Source organism: Cheilinus undulatus, linkage group 22 (assembly GCF_018320785.1).
Source record: "Cheilinus undulatus linkage group 22, ASM1832078v1, whole genome shotgun sequence".
NCBI lineage: Eukaryota > Metazoa > Chordata > Actinopteri > Labriformes > Labridae > Cheilinus > Cheilinus undulatus.
Window position 1 is genome coordinate 30,712,499 of NC_054886.1, and position 22,527 is coordinate 30,735,025.

Consider the following 22,527-nt stretch of genomic DNA (forward strand, 5'->3'; position numbering starts at 1 on the left):
CAGAAGACTATTCCTCGTTTTCACCCAAATAAGAGTGTGGTCACTGATGAGCATTCGGCTGCTCCTATTATACTAAATTCTGAGGCCAAAACTAAACCTTCTGTCTTTTCCCTGACAAAATAAAAGCTGTAATACTTCTAACCTAGGATAAAAAAAGACACATGTGAGTCGTAGCACGTTGTTAAAAGTATTACTTTGTTTCACGATATACAAAAAGAAAATCCACCCACCGTAATAATATTGACAAAAGCATACAGTAGTAGTACATCAGTACAATGTAGTGCAACATGGTTCACAGTCAGCGGGTACATTAATCAGCCACAGGGAGGGGGGAAGCAACAGCTGGGAGGATTCTGTACAGTCCAAAATAATTCATATCCACTGAATGTATTTACAACTGAACCGAGAAGGAGACACACGGAGGGTTTAGAAGTGTGTCCTCTCTCTGAGTTTGACTTTAAAGATGATAAATAATCATTCCTGTGTGTGCTTCAAGTGGTTTACTGCATATCAGTGACTTAAACATGTCAAAGTGCACAGCTCAAAAACAAAACATTTAGTGAAATATGAAGAGTTTACTTCATTTTATTTGTTTGAGAATCTCGACTTCTTTCCAGTCAAGTCTGGATATGTTTTTATGGTTTTTAGTTCACAAATTTAGGTATAAATTTAACAAAATAGACGTTAATTTCATTAAATGACCTCAAAATGCACCAAGTCCCTCAGCGAGATGCTGTTAAATGCTGACATTTGAGTAGATTTAAAGAAATGTAAAAAAAGATGCCACTTGTCCCAAACGAATGCCTGTCTATTGATTAATAAATATCCCAAATGTACATCCTCAGAAATTACACATTTCCCTGTTTAGTTATAAATGTAGCTGTTGGATTTTTCTCAGAGAACTTTTTTTTATCAAATAAAACCCTTAAACTCAAGAAATGCCTTTCCGTATGAATAAAAAATTACAGCAATGTCACTTCAAGTCTTACTTCTATCATCAGATCAGATGTATTAAAAAAAAAAAGAACCAATTAAAGGACAATGCCGTAAAACAATCTGCACATGTGGTTCCTCTTTTATACTGTGTTTGAGTGCAAACTGGCTTTGTGTCTGTGAAGTTTATATGATCATAGAGTGATTAGTTCAATCACCTTTTAAAGGAACAGTTCAACACAGCTACTCGCTTTCTACTGAGGAGGTTTTAATCGTCTACCATGTATGTGCTTCAAACAGAACGCTACAGCAGCAAGCAGTTAGCTTAGCTTACATAAAGGGATATGAAGAGTTTATAAGTTAGCACTTTCTCTCCGTTAAATAGCTAAGCTAACTGCTAGCAGCTGCAGCTGGATGTCTGTTTACAAAGCAAAAATGACCATGGTATAAATCCTCTCTTATTTTTGATAGGAATGCATCATGTTTTTGTCCTTGAATGTCGACTCATTCCTTTAAAAACGGAGCTTCATCAGGTGTATTTTTAAGCTCCTTTTTATAAAGCAGTATTGTCAAAGTCATAATAAAACACTTCATCAGAACCAGGAAGAAAAACAGCGTGTCCTAACAGCACACAGTCATCAGATATTACTTCAGCACTGAACACTCTACATTGTTATTTACGGTAAAATCTGGTGGATAAGCAGCACTTATGATGCCTTTTTCTTCATCTTAAAGGTTGGCTGCAGCTTATACACTGAGGCCACTTGTATAACAATATACCAGTAATAATAATAATATTTCATCCATTGTTTATGCAAGTAGCTGCTTTGTCTCCACTGCTGAGAACTGGGCAGAACTGGCAGGGGATGGCGCCACCTTTTAACTGCTTTTCTCGGTTGTTAGGTCACTGTGCATTTAAAGAAAAAATGGGAAGTAGTCATTCAGTAAATAAGTCTTGTGGAGCGCTGGTTTGGCAGAGAACACTCCACAGTGAGGACGACAAGTGTGGAGCAAAAGAAGGAAAAGTTTGTAGGGTAGGAGTTTGTCTCACAACAACCACAAGAAGCCGAGCTCAACTACCTTATTAAAGCTAGTAGAAGTGCACAATCCATGGGTAAAAACGGACATTACTAAAAGAGACACACAGCTAAACAGAAACTTCAAGTAGTGGACTTTGCACAAGAAATGGAAATCATCAGAGAGGAAGACAGATTAAACTTTGTTCTCCTTTGGTAGTTTCCAAAACAGACTGTCTTACACAGGGACAATTTATAGGGATGCACAGTATTTGATTTTTGCTGAAATCTGATTTGCTGCCATTTACAATTTTATTTTTTTTAGCCAGTACCAAAATTGATATTTATATGTAGTTCAGACCTGAAACTTCAGTCCTTAAAACAGACTTTAAGGTGTAAGGAATGATGGTGAATAAAGACAAAGACTTGAGCTGATGTAGGTCTGCAGGTCCAGACTAAAACTCCACTAACTACTTTGGTCATACGGCTGATATTTAAAGCTGATTTAGATTTCTATAGCAAAAATATTGGCAGAAATTTCATATCTGCCAATACTGATAACATTGTGCATCGCAAGCTATTCCTAATCCAGGCTTTACGGTACTCCTTTGCTCTGCGAATTTCAGTCTTCCTCTCTGAACAGTAGGGGTTTTAACAGAGCATTTCTACGACACAACACAGCTCTGCTGTCTTTAAGCTTTGGAACTAGAGTTGAGCATAATCATCTGGCCAGAGGGTTAAACTCAGATCCTTTTGTTGTCAGCACCACAATTACGAGACAGTTAAACTATTAATTAAGTTCTTTTTAATCATTTTAGGCCTACAATCCCAGTCAACAGCTCTGTCTAAACTGTAACATGCCACCAGTAGCCACTTCATGACGACTGCTTTACTGCTCCAATGCACCAATGTAAACAACCACTAACTGACAGCAACGTTAGCATCTTCTTGGAACAGGTGGTTTAGTTTTGTTACAATCTAGAAAATGGGGATAAAGCTGTCAGGAGGCTGTGTCAGATCATATTCGCATATTACTGAAGAACTGAGGGATGATATTCAGTCCAAGAATGTGGACGTTAACCTGTAAAGAGGGTCGAAAGGACAGTGGTGCTAGCACAGCTAATGCTAACAATTTTTTGGTGGAAGTGACTAACAAGTCAATACTTCTGTCCTGTTAAAAATTTCCATTGTGAACCAGTTGTTAGTGTGCGGGATGGCAAGAATTAATCATTGCAACACAATACTAAAACATCGGCTAACGACATCCGTTACCACATTACTTGCTGATTGTCTGACGTCAGTCAAGAGGGACGATATTGGTTGATACTGATGATACACCAATGCTTCGTTTGTCCCAGTTTTCACCTCTGTGATGCCTCTGTTACTCTAAAGATGGCACAGTGGGTATTCATTCCTCATTCCCTATAGGTAGGCATAAATATCACAACTTTAAAAGCCAATGGAAATTGGGCTACTTAGACCATTTTTTGCATTGACTTTGAAGGTGGAGAAATTAATGCACCACTATCTCTGCATTTTAAAACAAGCTCTTTTGATGGGAAAAGTGAAAGAAAATCAAGAAAATCTTTCCGTAGGAAAGTCCCAATGCCCTGTAGATCTCTCACATGAACCTTATGTCTAGAAGAGTAGCAAAGAGGAAATATTAGCGGGGCTTCTAGGTAAAACACGTCTGAATTTCCCTTCTGTTTGGACACTGTAGGAATCATGCTGATTTTACTACTGATGCTCGTTTGTATGTATGCTGTTAAGACACGCTGCTTTAGAGAAACCAAAGGAAAGTGACACAAAATGACAAGATTACACAAAAAAAAGCACTGAATTTCATTTAAAAGTGACAACACGCCCATCTTATTTCTAACCTTGAATACGCTCAGTTTGGTTAGGATTGATAAATGTGTTTTCCCCCATAATTTCATTTGACTATACTACAAAACTTAACTCCTTCCTCACTGCACTCAACATCCACCTCTCCATACACGTTACTTTGCTTTCTTATCATTTTGGCCACAAAAAGACAAAACTGTCTTCTTAAAGAAGCAAAGTTTTGACAGATGTTTAGATCTTGAAATGAAAATTGCACTTTCAGCTCTTAAACTCCACCCTAGTCCAACGTAGAAGAAAACTACCAACTGAAACTTAATTAAACGAGAAATATTGTCTGTCCATTGACACTAACTGCCTCTCTTTTCTTTGACTTCCTTTGTTTCAAGTCTATTTTCTCTCTGCAAACGTGCTACAACCATCCTCAGTTTGATCCTCAGTTTGAAAAAAAAAAAGTATTAAAAATAATAGAATCAAGTTGTCTTCAACACTTGGCAATTTACTGGTTAATCCAATATGGTGCCTTTTTATTCTGTCTTTGCTCTGCTGTATTTTGTTCCCTCTCTTAGCCTTTATTTTTTCTGCTTCTCACTACAATGTCGCTCCCCTCATACACTGACTCTCTCACCTTCCTACCTCCTCACTTTCTCTCTCCCTCTCTCTACGTCATGTTGGATATGGGGTCGCTGATTTTCAGACACCTCCAGTAGATGGTTCTTGCAAAGGTGAACAGGAGGAGCAGGATCAGCAACACCCAGGAGACATAGATCCCTTTGGACTGCTGTGCAGGACGCCACGTTCCAACCTGAAGGAACAGAAAGGTTTTTAAGGAAGGAATACCGAAACTAAGAGATATTTCAGAGGTCTGAGGGACAAAAGCTGCCAGATTTGTGTCAGATCAGGGATGCTAACTTTCTTAAATCCTGGTTCTTATGCCGTCCTTCATCTTGATATCATCTTGGCCAGGCATGACAGAGTGAATGTTATAAAAGTGACGCTTCTCTGGAGCCACTGCATTTCCTGATACTTTTTTATTTCATAACAGAGCTGTGCAACTTGACTGGTGCCACGACTCAATTATAACATCATGCTAGTATCATGGTGCATCCCAATTCATCCACATGGGTTGCATTTTCAATGTTTTTATATCCCTGCACATGGCTACTTTTTAATGGAGGCCTGGTACCTTCAGTATAGAAGGTAACAAGCCTTTATATGAAGCCCAGTATCCCTAGGGGAGGAAATCTACTAACAAGTCTAAACAATTGGAATATCATGAAAAAGTTAATCTTTTCCCCATAGGGTTTAATTCAACAAGTTTAACTTCCGTATATTCGAGATTCATCACACAAAAAAGGAATATTTCTCCAAATATCATAATATTGTTTTAAAGTCAAATCACTCATCTATCATTTTTTCTCTCTGGCTCAGTCCACACAACCACAATCATGGGAAAGACTGCCAACTTTAGAGCTGCCCAAAGGACAATTATTGGCACCCTCCATGAGGGGGGTAAGCCACAGAAGGTCACTGCTGAAAGGCCAGGCTGTTCTCAGAGGCTGGATCAGAGCGTATTCATGGAAAGTTGACTGAAGGGAAAAGAAAAGGAGCACAAGCAACAGGAATGAGCTCAGCCTTCAGAGGACTGTCAGACAGAGCAGATTCAAGAACACCACCACAGAGACGGGTTCAGGAAATGGATCACAGGTGTGGTCTTCTTAGTGTTAGGCAAATCCTAAAACACAGACATCATGGACTGTTGCTCAGCGGGCCAATGTCGTGTTTTCAGATGAAAGTAAATATTGTTTTTCATCTGTAAATTAAGGTCTCAGAGTCTGGAAGAAGATCAGAGAGGCACAGAACCCAAGGTGATTGAAGTCCAGTGTTTCCAGTTTCCACAGTCAGTGATGGTTTGGTTAGCCATGTCATCTGCTGCTGTTGGTCCACTGGTCTTTATCAAGTCCAGAGTCAACTCTGTCAGCCATCTACCAGGAGATTTAAGAGCACTTAATGCTTCTATCTGCTGAGTAGCTTTAAGGAGATATGGATTTTCTCTCCCATTAGGACTTGGCACCTGTCCACAGTGAAGCCAAACTACCAGAAACTGGTTTACTGACCATGGTGTTATGTCAAGAGGAAGATGAGTGACTAAGATTCAAGGGTAAAAAAGCGGCAAAAGTTGCAGGAAATTGAATTAATAAGCCAAAAGACGTGGAAAGATGGCCATAAGGTAGCAAAACTGAGGCAAAAGTGGGCAGAAAAATGGCCAAAATGGAATTAGTGCCAAAAGAAGTCGCAAAGATGGTCATCAAGTGGCAAACCAGTGGCACAAAAGAGCATAGAATGGCAAAATTTGGTTTAAATGGCAAAAAATGACAAAATAGGGTACAAAAAAAGTATGGGCAATACGGGCAAAAAAGGCTAAACTGTGGCAAAACTTGCTAAAATTGAATTAAGGTGCCAAAAGAAGTGGCAAAGATTGCCATAAAATGTCAAAAATTGGTTAAAACGGCAAAATATAGCCAAAAAAAAAAAAAAAAAAAAAATCCGAAGTTGGCTAACAGGGTGGCAAAACTGTGGTAAAGTGGGCACAGAGTAGCAATAATGGGTTAAAAAATGACAAAAAAGAAAAAAATGGAACAATTAAAAAATGCAGAAAGGAAAAAGAAGCAGCAAAAGTGGGCCAAAATTGCAAAAAATAAATTTATGTGCCAAAAGAAGTGGCAAAGATGGCCACGAAAAACAGACGAACTGAAAGCTGCTATCATGGCAATCTGGGCTTCATAACATCCCAGCAGTGCCACGGACTGACTGACTCCACGTCATGTTGCATAGATGCTGTAAATTGTGCAGAAAGAGCCCTGACCAAGCACCAAGTTCATAAAGATAATGTTCCAAAAGGTTGACATTTCTGCATCATAAATCCTTTTTTAATGGTGTTTTGTAATACTCTAATATTTTGAGATGGTGGATTGGGGTTTTCTATGAGCTGTAAGCCGTAATCATCAAAAAAAAAGTCTTGTGTGATGAATCTAGAACATATGGAAGTTTCCCTTTTTTGGATAGTATTATAGGAAACATTAACTTTTTCATGCTTTTGCCATTTTTTTTTTTTTTGAGTTGCAGTAGAACAAACGACATCTGCATCTTGATGCATCTTTGAAAAGAGTATTTTCAACACCACTAAGTCTCCTCATAGACACTCACTATGAGTCCTGCAGTAGAAGCAGCGAGGACGATGAACAGCATGAGGCACAGCAGGCTCCTCCTCCTGGGGTACCTCCGGCCGATAGAAGAGCTGGAAATGAAACCAGAAGGGTTTTAACAGCTAAAACAAAATTAAAAGTGGGATTTCTTTTCCTCACAAGTACCAGAAGAAACACAGAGATGGCTGAGGTTCTTACACTTTTCGGCAGTGTGGACATCGGGCCAAGGTCCGGTCTGAAAACTCCGTCCACTGAAAGAGAGCGAGAGCATTGATATAAGTGAGTGTCAGCCTTTGTGCGTGTGCGTGGGTGAGATTTTGTCCTACCAGGAATGTGTTGGAGCAGTGCCCACAGATGATCCTGACGCCAACAGGCTGGTGCTGCGGTTCAGGACTGTCCCGGCCGATGTGAACTGGTCCCAGGTTGATGATGCGTTTACTGGCAGAAGAAACCAACAGGGGACTTTTTCAACAATGAAAACTGGAGGTTATTGCACTTCAGAGTCACGTAGTTTCAGTTCATAAAAGGACAGACTCGCCACTTCCACATGAACTTCATGTCAGCCAAGAGAAGTGAAAGAGAACTCTGGAGTGTTTTTGACTCAGTAGTTTCTGACAGGATTTCCCTTTTTCATCTCATTGTTTGATTTAACTTTGGTTTCGCCAAACAATCCATAATCAACGTCTTTGTCTAAACACTGACTTTAAGACTACCTAAATATTAAATATCCTGCTTGTAATAAAAACACAGAAGACTTGAAGAGACTCTGCATTGTTTTGAAAGCTCTGTTGATCAATTTAAAATCTTTTAACTCACTGTTCAGGTTTTCCAGCATAAACGTTACTGTTTTTCCCTCCTACCACTGTCTTCCACTCAGTCTTCAACAAAGTTAGATCAAACTGTATATACTGATGCCATTTAAGGCCAAGATATGCCAGAACAACAAGAATCCTGCTGATATTAGCTGATATAAACCAGAGTAAACAAGATAAGATATGAGTAAATCTATTGATTCAAGCAGAGAACAAAGTTGACACAGACAGTCTGTACTGTTACCTACTGTAGATTAAAGCTTGTCTTTGTTATTGTAGGCTGATTAGACTGATTATTCTGGTACAACCATTCTTTTGTGAGTGTTTAAAAAGTTAAGATTAAAAACTCCATCCTAAAAAAAAACCTTCAGCCATCTGTGCCAGCAGCTCTGAAAACAACACTATCTCACCCATGAATGTGTTTTTATCAAATGACTCTTCTAAACAGATGGTGCGATTACGAGCCAAAAGCTGAGATAGGGGAAAAATAATCCCACTCTGTTCCTCCGTCTCACCAGTATGGTCTCGGACAGGCGATCCTCTGCGACGTGACTTTGCAGATCAGCAGACAGTTACACGGACAGCGGACGTACTTCTTTCCAACGGGGGCGTTCTTTATCGGCTGAGGAGACACAAAGGAGGGAGGAATAAAAATATCCCAGAAGACAACAGTTTTAAGTAGCTCATTTATAATTTTATCAGCAGAAATGTTGAATCCTCTGAGAGGAGATGATGGAGAAGCTAAGACGCTGCTGATGAGTGGTTGGTGAAATGGGACTCTGGGCTTTAAAAATAGAATTTTATTGTGTTTGATTGCAAATATCTCTGCCTTTTTGATACTGTAGGACAGGGGTGTCACACTCATGGCCTCGGGGCCAAATCCGGCCCGTGATACAGCCCACCTGATCATATCTTTTTTTATTATAACTGACCCACTGGTATGAGGTCTGCAGATTCCCTCCACAATAAAAATGTAAATTAAACCCCTGATGATTTGAATATCCTTGTTAAGTCACAAAAACATTTTAAAAAGAGTAAAAATTATCAGATAAAAATCAGGAAAGTGGGGGGGAAAAAAAATATTTGTTTTCATTTCATATTTAAAAATTTTGCATCTCAGAATTACCACTTTAATCTATGATTTTGATTTTTTATTTCATATCTTAACCTTTTCAATTCATAATTTGGACTTTTATCACATATTTAAACCTTTTGGAATTAAAAATGTTACATTTTGAATCATATTTTGACCTTTTTAGCTAAATATTTCAAATTTCATCTCAAAATTTGATCTCCCAACTCCTAACTTGACTTTTAATCTCATATTTTTGACTTTAGACTCAAAGAACTAGTAATTTGAACTGATATTTTGACCTTTTCAACTCATGATTTTGACTTTCTATCTCATATATTTGCTTTTTAAAACTATATATATTTTTTTTACTTTTAATAATGTGTTTTGACCTTTTGAACACATACATTTTTTTCATCTCAGAGTTTGAGCTCTTTAAATTATCATGTTGACTTTTTTTAATCTCAAAAGGGTGTTTTTTTTCTTCTGCCCATAATTTATCACTGGTGAAAATGAGGTTGAAAGTTTATGGTTTAATGTTGACCCTGTTAGGCTCTCAGGTTAGACCTAAATTCAGAATCTAGCCCCTGCTGAGACTGATTTTGACAGCCCTGCTGTAGGATGTGTGAAACAATTAAACCATGATTATAAACATCATATATTTGACACCACTGCTATGTAGATTTTTGATGAGATTTGACAAAAATACAAAATAACCCTGTAATGTCAAAGTGAAAACCGATTTCTACAAAGTAATACCAATTAAATAAAATAAAAATATGTATTGTAAAATAAGTGACTGCATAAGTATTCACCCCCTTCAAGTCAACATTCAGTAGAGTCACCTTTGGCTGCAATCACAGCTCTGAGTCTGTGTGGATAGGTCTCAGTCAGGCTTGCGTATCTCAATACTGCAATGTCATTATATTCTTTACAAATCTGCTCAAGCCCTGTCAGGTTACACAGGGTCCAAGTCCAAGTCCAGTTTCAAGTTCAGACACAAATTCTCTATTGGTTTGAGCTCTGGGTGTTGACTCAGACACTCCAGAACATTCACCTTGCTGTCTTTAAACCATGTGTGCGTAGCTTTCGCTGTACACTTCAGGTCATGGTCTTGCTGGAAAATAAATCTTCTCCTAAGCTGTAGTTCAAAATAAGATTGTCCTCCAGGATTTTCTATTCTGACACGCACATTTTACCCTCTATCTTTACAAGCCTTCTAGGGTCAGCTATCAAGAAGCATCCCCACAGCATGATGTGGCCACCACCATGCCTCACAGTGGGGATGGTGGTTTTGTGGGGATGTGCAGTGTTTTGCATCTTGTCTGATGGTCAAAAGGCTCCATTGTGGTCTCATCAGAAAAAGAACTTTCTTCCCATAGACCATGGAGTCTCCCACATGCCTTTTGGTGAACTCTAGTCCAGATTGAATCTGAGATTTATTAAATCAATAAAAGGGTAAATCATCCAAGAGGGTGAATACTTTTCATAGGCAGAGCACACTTCTGAGATGGGGAGAATTAGAAATAAAGGCCTGACTACAAAGGCTTAGTACCTTCTGCAGTATGTTAATTAAGGCCCCAGTTGTGATTTTTGTAGGCCAAATTCCCTAGATAGGAAGACTAATAACTCACAGTAGCTTCATTGCAGATGCTGCACTTCACCACATGTTGATGCGTCTTGCCCTCCACAGAGATGGCGCTCTGACAAACCCGGCAGCTGATGACCGGAGCGCTGCTGCTGTCTGGGCTGCCCTGCGGGGAGTATGGAGGTGGCGGCTCGCCTGGTGCAACCGCACTGGGGAACGGTGCCAAACCTGGAGAGACAAATGACCAGGAGGAGAGTTTACTGTCAAATTGGTCTCAAAGTTTTTCAACACAGATCCCTGGAAAGTATGACCTTGTCTCTGAATGAAGCATGGCCTTTTTAGAGCTATGTCAAGGAGGTGGAGCACAAAGTAACTTTTCTGTAACTTCAAAACTTTGCAGCCTGCACCAAAAAAAGTTTCTTAGAAATTTGGTGCAGGCAGTCTCAGTCCTCTGAGGATAATTTTGATATTTTGTTTTTTTATCTGCATACACCAACAGGTTAAAATGATAGATAATTACAGTTTGTTTTGCAAAATACCCGAGAAGCCATGCGAAATATATTTTCAGGGAATTTAAATGTAACACTTGAGCAGGACAGGTATAGTCCCATCCTGAAACACCTGTCTAATCCCCTGACCTGAGCCAGAGTCAGTGTGCTTTTTGGACTTGAAACATAGTATTCAGTGTGCTTTTGTTGACTATTCCTGGTAAAGTGTCTGCAGGTTCATGTTACATGTTAGTAGATCAATTTTATGGAGACACACAGTATGCACACAAAAGAACAGTCACTTTTTGAGCAGCCTGAACACTGACACAGTGAGTGAAACTGGTTGTTCCTCCCTGAGGTTACCCGACAGCGTGACTCAAGTATCCTGTGCTGCATTAATATCTTCTTCAAACAAACTATCAACTTGCAGTGAGTCAGGGACTGATAATCTAATGCTGTGTCACAATTTTATCAGTTTACATGATGCTATGTGTGAGCAGCGCATCAGCAGGAATGCATTTATGAGATGTAGTATAACAACACAACAGTTGTAAAAAAAAAAAAAAAAAGAGGAAAGAGATACTAAGCAGTGGAGACTCAGGTTGCATCCTGTTCTCAGAGCCCATGGAGACACCTTTACAGTTGTGCAAAAGATGTTCAATTATGATACTCTCCTTTAGCACAGAAGCAGATTGTCAAATCTCAGAGACAGTGTTAATTTCGTCGACTGAAACTATGACTAAAAATGTTGGTTGACTAGACTAAAACTAACAAAAATAGATCTGGGATGACTTAAAATGACAAAAAGTAAGTTTAGTTTTTGTCAAGATGACTAAAACTAGACTAAAATGTAATGTAGTTTTCGTCGGACATTCAAAATCTGTGATATTTCTCCACTGTGGGTAAATCTGTCAAAAAAAACAATGCAGCTGTAGCTCTTCTGCCTCTCAGCTGTAGAAAGCAGGGACCCCAGGTTTGGCAGGGTACAGAGAACACACTAAGATGATTTGGTACCTGATTTAGGCAAGAAAATAAATGCTTGGACTAAAAGTAAAGACTAAAATGTGAGGACTTTTATGGACTAAGCGGTGTTCATTTTGGCAGCAATTTCTAATTTTAGTCTTAGTTTTAGTCTTTAAATGAAATTCATTTTAGTTTTAGTCACATTTTAGTCATTTGTACCCTTTTTAGATTTTTAGTCAACAAAAACTCAAAAACATTTTAGTCTAGTTTTGGGCCATGATACATTATCTCCATCTAGTTAGAGCTAATGGATTGGATGGTTGAATTTTGACTGTTTCTGCAAGATAAGGTTGTCATGCTGCAGGATTTCTAGGTTTTGATATCACTTTTCTTCTAATCCAAGTTTATTGATTTCTGTTTGACATGACTTTTTGTTGTATATTATTGTATATTTTAGGGATGCTCGATATTGGATTTTTGCTGATGTCTGATATGCTGATATTTACGGATTAATTTTAGCTGATACCGATATTTAAATATATTTTACACAACTAAAAATTCAGTCCTTTGAACACAATTTTAGGTTTAAGGATGAAAAAAGAAACACTTTTTTCTTAAAACAAAGTTTAAATAATGAGAATGAATACAGAAAAAGATCTCAACTTACATAGGTCTGTTCGTCCAGCCTAAAACTCCACTAATTTATTAGAACATATGGACAAATGTTGCATTTGATATATGTTGATATGCACGGCCAAAATATCGGATTTAAGTATCGGCAAAAATTTTGATACCTGCCGATCTGGCCGATAATATCATGCATCCCTATTAATTTGTGTATATTTCTGTAGTTCTGTTCACATGTTTAATTATTTGACTAAACAATATAGGCACTAAATAGTTATTACAAGTTGTCACATCTGAACATGTTACAGATCAATTGGTTTTACATAATCAAATCATATCAGAATGGATTTAACTGTTTAAGGCCTATTGTATCAAATTGATACATACTTTTATGATACCTCTATCTAATTAGGTTAATAACTGAATTACTTAACAACCTTTTGAATATGATACACAATAATAAAAATGCCATCAAGTGGATTACAAAAACACCAAACGTATCAAAGGTGATACTAAAAAACAATATATGTTAAATTTTATGTAATGTTTTTCTTTTTTGGAGTAAAAGGTTAAATAAACATTTCACTTCCAAAAAATGAAAATTTTCTTGTTTTTTTTTTTTTGAGTTTCAGGCATTAAGGGGTTAAATTATGTCTATTTTAAGATTTTGCAAGAAAAAGGAACATCGCCAAAAATATTTCCTTGATTTATAAGGGTAAAGGCATTAAGGTAACAGGTGTAACGGCTGTAAGAGTTCCCGTGTTAACTGCGTCTGTTGTTGTACAGCTTCAACACAACTTTCTTTCAATTTATTTGTATTGGAGGAAGAAAATTGTGGTAATTTTTTAAAATCATGATAAGACAGTAGACAGAAAGGCATTCTTTGCAAAACTCTCCGTCTTCAGCGTCAGTTGTACCTACGTCAAGTACGAACGCATTTGGATGAAGGTCACCAGGTTGCACGGTCACCCATTACACCGTTACGCGACAAATAAGTTGTTGTCGCTCATTAAATAAAATCTGACCTAACTTAAATTTACTGTTTATTGTTGATAGTTTCTTCCCTCTGAGTGTGTGCTATTACCTCCTGTACACGTGTGAAGTATAAAAACGTTGTTAAGATCCATTTAAACAGTTCAAGCTGGATTCTCGTTATCTGAATTGCTTCATACTTGCAGGTTCCGTTGGCTAACTGCTAGCTACGTAGCTTACAAACTTAAACTAACACTAGCTAATATTTTTTGTGCAGACAGCATACATTTAAAAGGTTAGGTACAAACGACATCGTCCGTTGTTAACATTTAATTATATCTAATTTATCTGGTAGGTGAAACAGCGGACATACTCTGCGGTTTTGACAGATAACCGTGCGAGCTGCCTCCCGGAGAGAAGCCGTTGGTCCCGTCGTGCTGCTCGGACAGCAGCGGCGACCGTTCCCCATCCGCCATCGCTCCCACCGGACCACGGCCTTGTCTAAACGCCCTCAGAAGGAGTCTCTGCTTCGGCTGCGGCTGGTGGGGATTTCTGGAAGAGTCACGTAGCAGATTTTAATCCCAGAAGCTGTCAGTTTGAGCCCCACATGACACTGCGAGAACACAGAAGGCGGAAGCAAAATAACAAAACATCTGTCATATGACGGGGATCTGAGTCACGGCTGTGAGTGACAGATCAGTCGGCCAATGAGCGAGCTCAGAAGGGATGGGTGGTACCAGTGACGTCGAATGAGCCGTTAGATCCAGGGCCGTCACCGGGATTTTGGAGTCCATGGAAAGTTTTTCACATTAGGCCCCCCCACCAGCCACAGATGACAAATGAGCCTTTCCTAGACTTCAAAAGGCTTATTTGGAAGTCAGGAACCTCCTGGAGCCCCCAAACCCCCATACAGATACCATTTTTATTTATGAACAGAGAATTTAGAAGTGAATACTTGGTTTTCAGAAACATTAACATTTCACAAAATGTTTTTTGTGTGTGTGTTTACAAAGTAAAATCAGTGCACTACTACCATTTCATTTGTGTTGATCAAACATTTGCAAAGTCAATTGAAATCTAACTGAACCCCTATAGTATATCAGTGTTTACTACTGTTATTGAATAATTCATATGCAGCTCTCAAATTTGAGCACATCATTTTAAATCTTACATTTTTTGTTTGAAATGTGTGTAGTGACTGCCCTCTACTGGTTGAAACCAGGCAACTGTGGCTGAATTTTTCTATTTGACTGGGCTGGTTCCATCTGACATCATCAGCCACTTTAGAATCGTCCCACAGATAATGTTTATGTTCAACACAGTTCTTTAAGGTGGCTGTTCATTCAAAAGGTGTAAAATATTCAGGGGTTTGGTTACCCCTTAAATGTATAGGCTATTTTTTAATTTATAAAATACAACTATTTTATATTTAAGTTATATTTAATTTCTAAAAAACTCATCTCAAATCTACCTGTGGCCCAATTTTTTTTTCTGCTAGCATATCCCTGAAGGTACTGTTTAATTCTTAGAATCAGGTAAAGAGTGTCACAGAACAAATTTTAATGAAAAATAGGATAAATATGTAAATTTTTTTTATTCATATACAAATACAATTCTTTTGTTCAGGCCTTTCCACTCCCGTTGATAAGCCTAAGGAGACTGTCAGGGTTCTTCGGGCTCTTAGGACATCCACAGGACAACCAGGGGCTTGTATTAACCCTACCAGCTGCCTGAACGATACCCGAGGACAGACTCTCTATCTCTCCTCCCTGCCTGTGTTAGTGTGTGACTCTTCATAAACACACAGAGATAAGCACTCTCTGCATGCAGAGACCTGATACAGGACGACGCCCATAACGGCTGAATTCATCTACTGTAGTACTATCCAAAGAAGTTTCTGGGCTCAGGCAGAAGCTCTTTGTAATACTTCTCAAATTAAAATGAATCAAACTCACTGTCAGACATAGAAGGATACCAATATTACTGACTTATGAGAACAAAAATGAAAGTCATGGTACCGTATCTTCATCATAAAACACTGCTATACAAAGGTCTAAAATATACTTATGGACATTATTCTTATGAATGAATCTTGTAGAGTGAGAATGGGTAGAGCTCAGAGCAATTGTCGTTTTTAATCTGTTTATACATTTATTTAATATAACAAGGCCATCCATAAGGGGGATAAAGGGGAGAGCTTTCTGGGGCCCAGACAAACTGGGGGACCATGGAGGTCAGCAAAATCATGGTCTGATGTAAAGTTATGTTGTGGTATCCATATTTTATATTCAACCTGAAAAATAACCACTCTTATCAAAGGAAAATAATATACTTTTATTTATTTGTGCAGTAGTATATAGCCTTCTCAAAAATGTAAATCCCTATTCTTAAACACAAAATTAAAATGGATTAAAATTGCTCAGATTGGATAAAAATGGCCAAAAATGGTAGAAAAGGGGAAGAAATGGGACTTAAAATTGTGAAAAAGTGGGTTGAACTGGAAATAATAGGTTGACTGAGGCAGAAATTGGTTAAACTGGCAGAAAAAGGCATAACAGGCAGAAAGTGGAAATAATCATTTTGGAATTGGAAAAAAAAAGGCAGAAAATAGTGGTGGAAGGGTTTAAAATGGGTTTTAATTGGCAAAAATGTGTTAAAATTGGCAAAAATGGTGGGGAAAAGTGATGAAAAGGGTATATATAGCCTTCTTAAAAATGGGAAACCATTTTCTTAAAAACAAAATTAAAATGAGTTTAAAAAGCTAAAATTGGTTAAAAAGTGGCAAAAAATGTTTGGAAAAAGTGATGAAATTGGATTTTAAAAGTGTGAGAAATGGGTTAGAGGTGGCAAAAATTTAATTAAAGAGGCAACAAAATAAAAAAAATGGCAAAAATGGGTTTCAAGTGGCTAAAATGGGCATAAAGAGTGATCAAAGGGGATTAAAAAGTGGTAGAATGGGTTTAAAGTGGCCAAAATGGGTGTAAAATTTGGTGAAATTGGATTTTAAATTTTAAAAAATTGGTTTAAACTGGAAAAATGGGTTAAGTAAGGCACAGAAATTGGCAGAAATGGGATAAACTTGCAAAAATGAGCATAACAAATAGTAAAACATGATTAAAATTGGTGTTAAATAGGGGTTAATAGTGGCAATGATGAGGCAACAGAGGCACAAAGTGGCAAGAATTGTTTTAAGAAGTGGCTAAACAGGCAGTAAATGGTGGTGGAAGGGTTTAAATGGACAAAAAAGTGCTAAAATTGTCAAAAATTGGTGGAAAAAAGTGATGAATACTAAAATGAATTGGGTTAAAATAGCTAAAATTGGTTAAAAATGGCAAACACTAGTGGAAAAAGCAGTGCAATTGGATTTTAAAATAAGCAGAAATGGAGTAGAAAAAAAATTATATTCAAGTGGCATAAAAATTAAAAACTGGCAAAAATTGGCATCAAAAGTGGGAAATGAAGAAGCAGCAGATTGGGTTTTTAGTGGCAAAAATGGGTGTAAAATTTGGTGAAATGGGATTTAAAATTATGAAACTGAAAAAGTGGTTTGAACTGGAAAGAAATTGGTTAACTGAGGCAGAAAAAGTGAAAGAAATGGGTTGAACTGGCAAAACTGGGCCCCACAAATAGTGAAATATGATTAAAATGGGCAAAAATTGGCTGAAAAAGGGCTTAATAGTGGCAACAACAGAGGCATCAACAGGCAGAAAGTAGCAAGAATCGCTTTATAAGTGGCAAAAACAGGCAGATAATAGTGGTTTAAAATTGACCAAAATTGATGGGAAAAAAGTGATGAAAATAGGTTAAAATTGGTGTCAACACTGGAAAAGAAGAGGTAAAAATGGGCCTAAATTGTGCAAAAATTGATCAAAAGTGGCAAACAATAGGTGTTAAATTGGGTAGGGAAAGTGGTTCAAGAAATGTAAAAAGAAATATTTCAACAGCAGAATCCAATAGAAGTAGATGCTTTCAGGCCTTGCCCATAAACATACCCAGCATAGCAACACATCTGCAAATAACACTCTAGACATTCCACTTGATTTAAAACATTTTCTTCTCCGCTTTTTAACTTTTTTATAGACTTCACTCAGATGAGTTACATGACTTATTATTAACAGATATTTTCTATGACTGTTATGCCTCCACGCAGGTGACAACATGAATCAGGTCACCCATATAACTGTGCATGATTCTGATGTGCATGAACTTACATTTGAATAGGCATTGTGGTTTTAGTCGACAGAATTAACACTGTATTGTTGATCTCAGCTCTTTCATGAGGACAGCCAGTCACGTCAGGACAACTGAATCAGGAAATCTTAATGTACCTCATCATACTCCTCATGTGTTACTGTGTCCTCCCAGTCACAGAGATCTTCTCTGGTAGAATCTTCACCTTATGTGTGCTGGAAACGTACGGAAACACCCTCTCAGTGAACGTTTGCGTGAAGGTGTGGATATGTGTTTTAGTGTCCAGATCATAGAGCGACACCTTTCCTCCGCTGTAATCCAGAGTTACTCTGATCCTCTTTACCGGCTTCTTCACTGAGAGAACGGTGTCTGGGTGTGGTGGTGAGAATGTTTTGTAATCACCATCACCAAAGCGTACTGACCATAATCCAGATTGAATGAATCCCTTCCTCTGGACAGACTCCGCCGCCACACCCAGGAACCAATTTCCACTGTCTCCAACCTCGAAGTCCCAGCTGTGAGTCCCAGAGTCGAAGCCTTTAGATCCCAGGACGCTGCTGATACTATCAAACCTTTCCGGATTATTAGGGAGCTGTCCCTCTCTCCATCTTATAGCGGTCAGATCATTAGACAGGAGGAGGTTTGAGTGAGCCGTGTTAGGGTCGAGAATGACTGGAGAGTAGGAGGTCATGTCCTTCATCTTGTTCCAGATGTTGAAGCTCAGGTTGCCCAGGTGTTTGACCACATCGATCAGAGCTCCCTTTCTCGGCTGGGGCAGGGGGCACCACTGTACTCTTTCCACTGCAGCCTTGTAGTTTTTCAGGAATGGGACATCTTCAGCTTTCAGCTCATTTTCTGTGTCTGTGATTGTGAGTATCAGAGCTGCTTTCTCTCTGCTCATAGCCTCCAACTCCTTCTTCATCCTCTGACTCTTCCTCTCTTCTTCCTCCTTCAGTGCAAGCAGCCTGGCTTCCTCTTCCACTTCTAAAAACTGTTGGAGCATCTTAAACTGCTCCTTGATCTGCCTCTCTGCGTGCCGGGCCTGGACTTCAATGTGTTTGAAAGTTTCATCAAATGTCACTTCCACTTCTGAAAGAATCTTTAACTTTTCCTTTAAGGGCTGCAGAGTTACCTGAAGTTTCTTCCTGTTGTGTCGGGCGGCCTCATCGATGGGTCTGATTCTGTGCTGGGCATGCCGTTCTGAATCCCTGCAGATGTGACACACTGGCTCCTGGTGGTCCAGACAGAAGAGTTTGAGCTTCTCAGAGTGCAGACTGCAGAAAGCCTCTGAAGCTGTCTGCTCTCTCTCCTGCAGAAAATTCTCACAAAGGTTCTTTAAAGCAAAGTTGGTAGGTAATTCTTCCCTTGAATGCATCTTCTTGCAAACTGGACACTCCTTGCTCCTCTTCTCCTTCCAACAGTCCTGTATACACACTCTACAGAAGCTGTGGCAGCACACCAGGATGGCAGGATCTTTAAAGATGTCAAGACACACAGGGCAGCGGAGATCTTGCTCTAACTTAGACGCCATTTTTGGTCAGAGTGAACTAAAGACGCAGCAGAAAAACAGGGAGCCACTTCCTGTCCTTGAAAGTTACTTTAACTTGATTCTCTGGTCTTTTATTTACTCTAGTTCTGTCTGTGGACTCACCACCTAAAGCGTTAATGTTCCCAGTATGCCAGGATTCCTTCCTTTCCTCCTCTCTTGGTAGAAGCGCAGCAGGTTTTTATCAGTGGGTCAGTCTGTCAGTGTGTGTGGGCCTGTCTCAAAATGCTTCCTGCATGCAGTGGGCTCAGTCTGACGTCACCAAAGCTCACTCTGTTAAGGTGGAGGGAAAGAACGATGTTAGTGGGTGGTGAATTAGGAGCCCAACTCCAAAAAAATTGGAGTGCTCTGTAAAATGTAAATAAAAACATGAAATGAATGTCAACTCATATTTGATTCACAATAGAACATAAATAACATACCAGATGTTGAAACTGAAACATTTTACTATTTCATTAAAATATTAGCTTATTTTGAATTTGATGGCAGCAACACATTTCAAAAAAAGTAGGGACAGGGCCATGTTTAGCATTGTGTAGCAAACCCTCTTATTTTAACAACAGTCTGTAAATATCTGACACCAGATACTGGAGTTTTGGAGAGGAATGCTGTCCCATTCTTGTTTGATATAGGATTCTAGCTCTTTTTCTATTGTTGAAAGGTCTGGACTGCATTATGATTTGATAAAATTGAGTATTATCATTGCTGGGGCTGCACGGTGGCGTCTTTCTGTGCAGAGTTTGCATATTCTCCCCATGCATGCGTGGGTTCTCTCCGGGTACCCTGGCTTCCTCCCACCACCAAAAACATGCTCGTTAGGTTAATTGGTGACTCTAAATTGGCTGTAGGTGTGAATGTGGGCGTGTCTGGTTGTCTGTCTCTATATGTCAGCCCTGCGATTGACTGGTGACCAGTTCAGGGTGTACCCCGCCTCTCGCCTGATGACAGCTGGGATAGCGTGGATGCTGCTAAAATGCCAGTTTTAGCAGAACTTGACAACATTTCTTCGTTAAAAGAAGAACAAAGAACAGCATTGAGTTGTTTTCTTTCCAAAAACGACAAAAGTGGAGTACTTACATGTCTATGGTCGCCATGTTTTGCATTATTCCTTGTGTTCCATGTGTGTTGTTGCTCTGATTGGCCTGAAGAGATGTGACAGAACGTTCATCCTATCACACCGAGTTTTTTTCAAGGTCTCTGCCTTCTTCCGAACATTTCCTATTGAAGCTTTCCCAGATGGATGTGTGAAACAAATCCATCAGGCGTGTCAAGTTACAGTAAAATGGTTCATGCATGCTATTTCCGTCTAAAACTGAAGTTAATGTGTAACTAATGTGCGTGTAGTTTTAGATAACACTCAGCAAACACGGATACGGTTCCAAGCTGGCTCTATTCGGTCCAGATCAAACACAAAGCTGGCACAGGTTTTGCTAGTTTTGAGCTTGCCTGGGTCATATCTTTGCTATCAGAGATATATCAAAGACATCTGGGCCAGATCCAGCTCAAAGCTGGCAACAGCTGGGCCAGTTTTGCACCAGATTTAGGCAGAAAAAAAAGTTACTTGGTTTTCATTTATCTGGACATGTTCTGAGCCATCATATGACTCCACATCAGATTGGGCTCATTGTGCAAAAAGACACTAAGGCAGACATGTCAAAATGAATTTGAAATTTTGGTTCATGTGACCACAGATCAGTTTTCCATTTTGCCTCAGTCCATTTTATATGAGCTTTGACCCAGAGAAGATGGTTGTGTTCACATATGGCATCTTCTTTTGCATGATACAGCTTTAACTTGTGTGTCTTGAAGTGTTCCTGAGCCCATGCAGTGATTTACAAAATCATTCCAGTTTTTAATGCAACCCCAGCTTTGTCCTTGTGCACAGAGATTACTCTAGATTCTCTGAATTTTTTCATTAAATTTGAATTCATTGGTGAACCTCTGCCTATCATTACTTCTGAGTGACTCTGCCTATCTAAAATGTTCCTTTTATACCCAGTCATGTCACTGACCTGTTTCCAATTAACCCCATTAGCTGCAGAATTTGGCGGCGAGAGTCACGTGACTGAAAGCCACAGTAGTTACACTTCATCACTGTCTGAAGCTCCTGCTGCTCAAAGAGCTCTGTAAGATCCAAAATAACCAGTTTGTGTGTCACAGACAGCAGAAGTAGGTCTGTGAGGGGTCACAGTGATAGATGAACCTGTTAAACTCGACAGTCTGTGTTCCAGATTTCCCCTCAGACAGCCACAGCTTCAAACAGGTGTTCGTGACGTCAAACGTTCATTGTTCATTGTTGGGGTAAAAAATTCCGAAACAGCTCATCGGATGGTGCTCCATTACCACACCAACCACACACTGACATGAGAAGTCGGTATTTTCCTTCCTATTTTATTTCCAAAAGATCAAGCTTAAAGGAAATGATTTACTTCTCTAGTGAAACTGAAATTTTTCAACCTTTGTCTTCATTTAAAAAATGTTAATTTATTGACGAAGCATGATGATTATCAAAGCACAAAGAGTACGAGGCCGACAGGTGAGCACAGAGATGCAGCAGAAATATCCCTCTGGAGTTGGTGGAGACCAAAAACAGAGCCAAAAGGGCTAAGACCAACACTGGACTTCAAACATGTTTAAATTAATGGTAATGTTAGTACATGACTGATACAATATTAGAATTAAAATTTCATCATCAGACCTGCCCACAAAATTGGCTGAGCCCTCCAAAAGACCCAGAGAATGGGCCCCTCATTAGTGATTTAGTGATGTCAGAGCAGATGTCACTAGCATTGGTGCTAGCATCCTGGCTAACAGGAATCTTATTTTGGACCTAAAAAGAGTCTCAAACTATTATCGGGTTCTGCTGTTGAAATAATTTATTGCTGCTACTTTTTAACACTTTTTCACCACATTTCCTCAACAATTTCGCCAATTTTCTGCCAATTGACCCATTTTTTAACAGTTTTTCCCCCCACTTTTTTGCCTACATGTGGCCTGTTTTGCTTTTCACCACTTTAAGCCAAATTTTGCAGCTTCCCCCCACTTTGTACCACTATAAGTCAGTTTTTGCCGTTTGTTGCAACCCTTCAACCATTTAACAATGTTTTGCCTTTTGTCGCCATTTTTAACCAGTTTTTCAACTTTTTTCCCCTAATTATTTTTTGCCAACTTTTAACCATTTTTTGCCATGTTTGCCACAATTTCATCCATTTTGAGATCTTTTTCCCTTTTATACCACTTTTAGCCCATGTTTGCACTTTTAGCCCTTTTG

General features: G+C 38.9%; 2 protein-coding genes across 3 annotated transcripts; both read right to left on the reverse strand.

Annotated features, from left to right (window-relative positions):
* Positions 1–174: 174 nt before the first annotated feature.
* Positions 175–14,189, reverse strand: LOC121504482 (type I phosphatidylinositol 4,5-bisphosphate 4-phosphatase-B-like). 2 transcript variants are annotated; one of them, XM_041779283.1, is made up of 7 exons: positions 13,893–14,187; positions 10,516–10,697; positions 8,325–8,431; positions 7,324–7,435; positions 7,196–7,248; positions 6,999–7,089; positions 175–4,596 (listed from the first exon to the last, which is right to left on the reverse strand). In XM_041779283.1, the coding sequence occupies exons 1-7, from the start codon at positions 13,993–13,995 to the stop codon at positions 4,453–4,455; spliced, it is 792 nt and encodes a 263-aa protein (XP_041635217.1). In that variant the 5' UTR covers positions 13,996–14,187; the 3' UTR covers positions 175–4,452. The 2 variants fall into 2 exon arrangements, with proteins under 2 accessions (XP_041635217.1, XP_041635216.1); XM_041779282.1 differs by having other exon boundaries at positions 7,196–7,435; positions 13,893–14,189.
* A 3,678-nt stretch (positions 14,190–17,867) lies between these two features.
* LOC121504332 (nuclear factor 7, ovary-like) lies at positions 17,868–19,241 on the reverse strand. Its single transcript, XM_041779044.1, has one exon. The coding sequence runs from the start codon at positions 19,239–19,241 to the stop codon at positions 17,868–17,870; it is 1,374 nt and encodes a 457-aa protein (XP_041634978.1).
* Positions 19,242–22,527: the final 3,286 nt, after the last annotated feature.

Bases quoted from the DNA above. Each gene is read 5' to 3' on its own strand.
- LOC121504332 (XM_041779044.1), bottom strand. From the start codon at position 19,241: ATGGCGTCTAAGTTAGAGCAAGATCTCCGCTGCCCTGTGTGTCTTGAC.
- LOC121504482 (XM_041779282.1), bottom strand. From the start codon at position 13,995: ATGGCGGATGGGGAACGGTCGCCGCTGCTGTCCGAGCAGCACGACGGG. The intron at 10,698-13,892 runs GTATGTCCGCTG...TTGTCTCTCCAG, and splicing joins TTATCTGTCAAAACCGCAGA to GTTTGGCACCGTTCCCCAGT. The intron at 7,090-7,195 runs GTAAGAACCTCA...TTTCATTTCCAG, and splicing joins TGTCCACACTGCCGAAAAGT to CTCTTCTATCGGCCGGAGGT.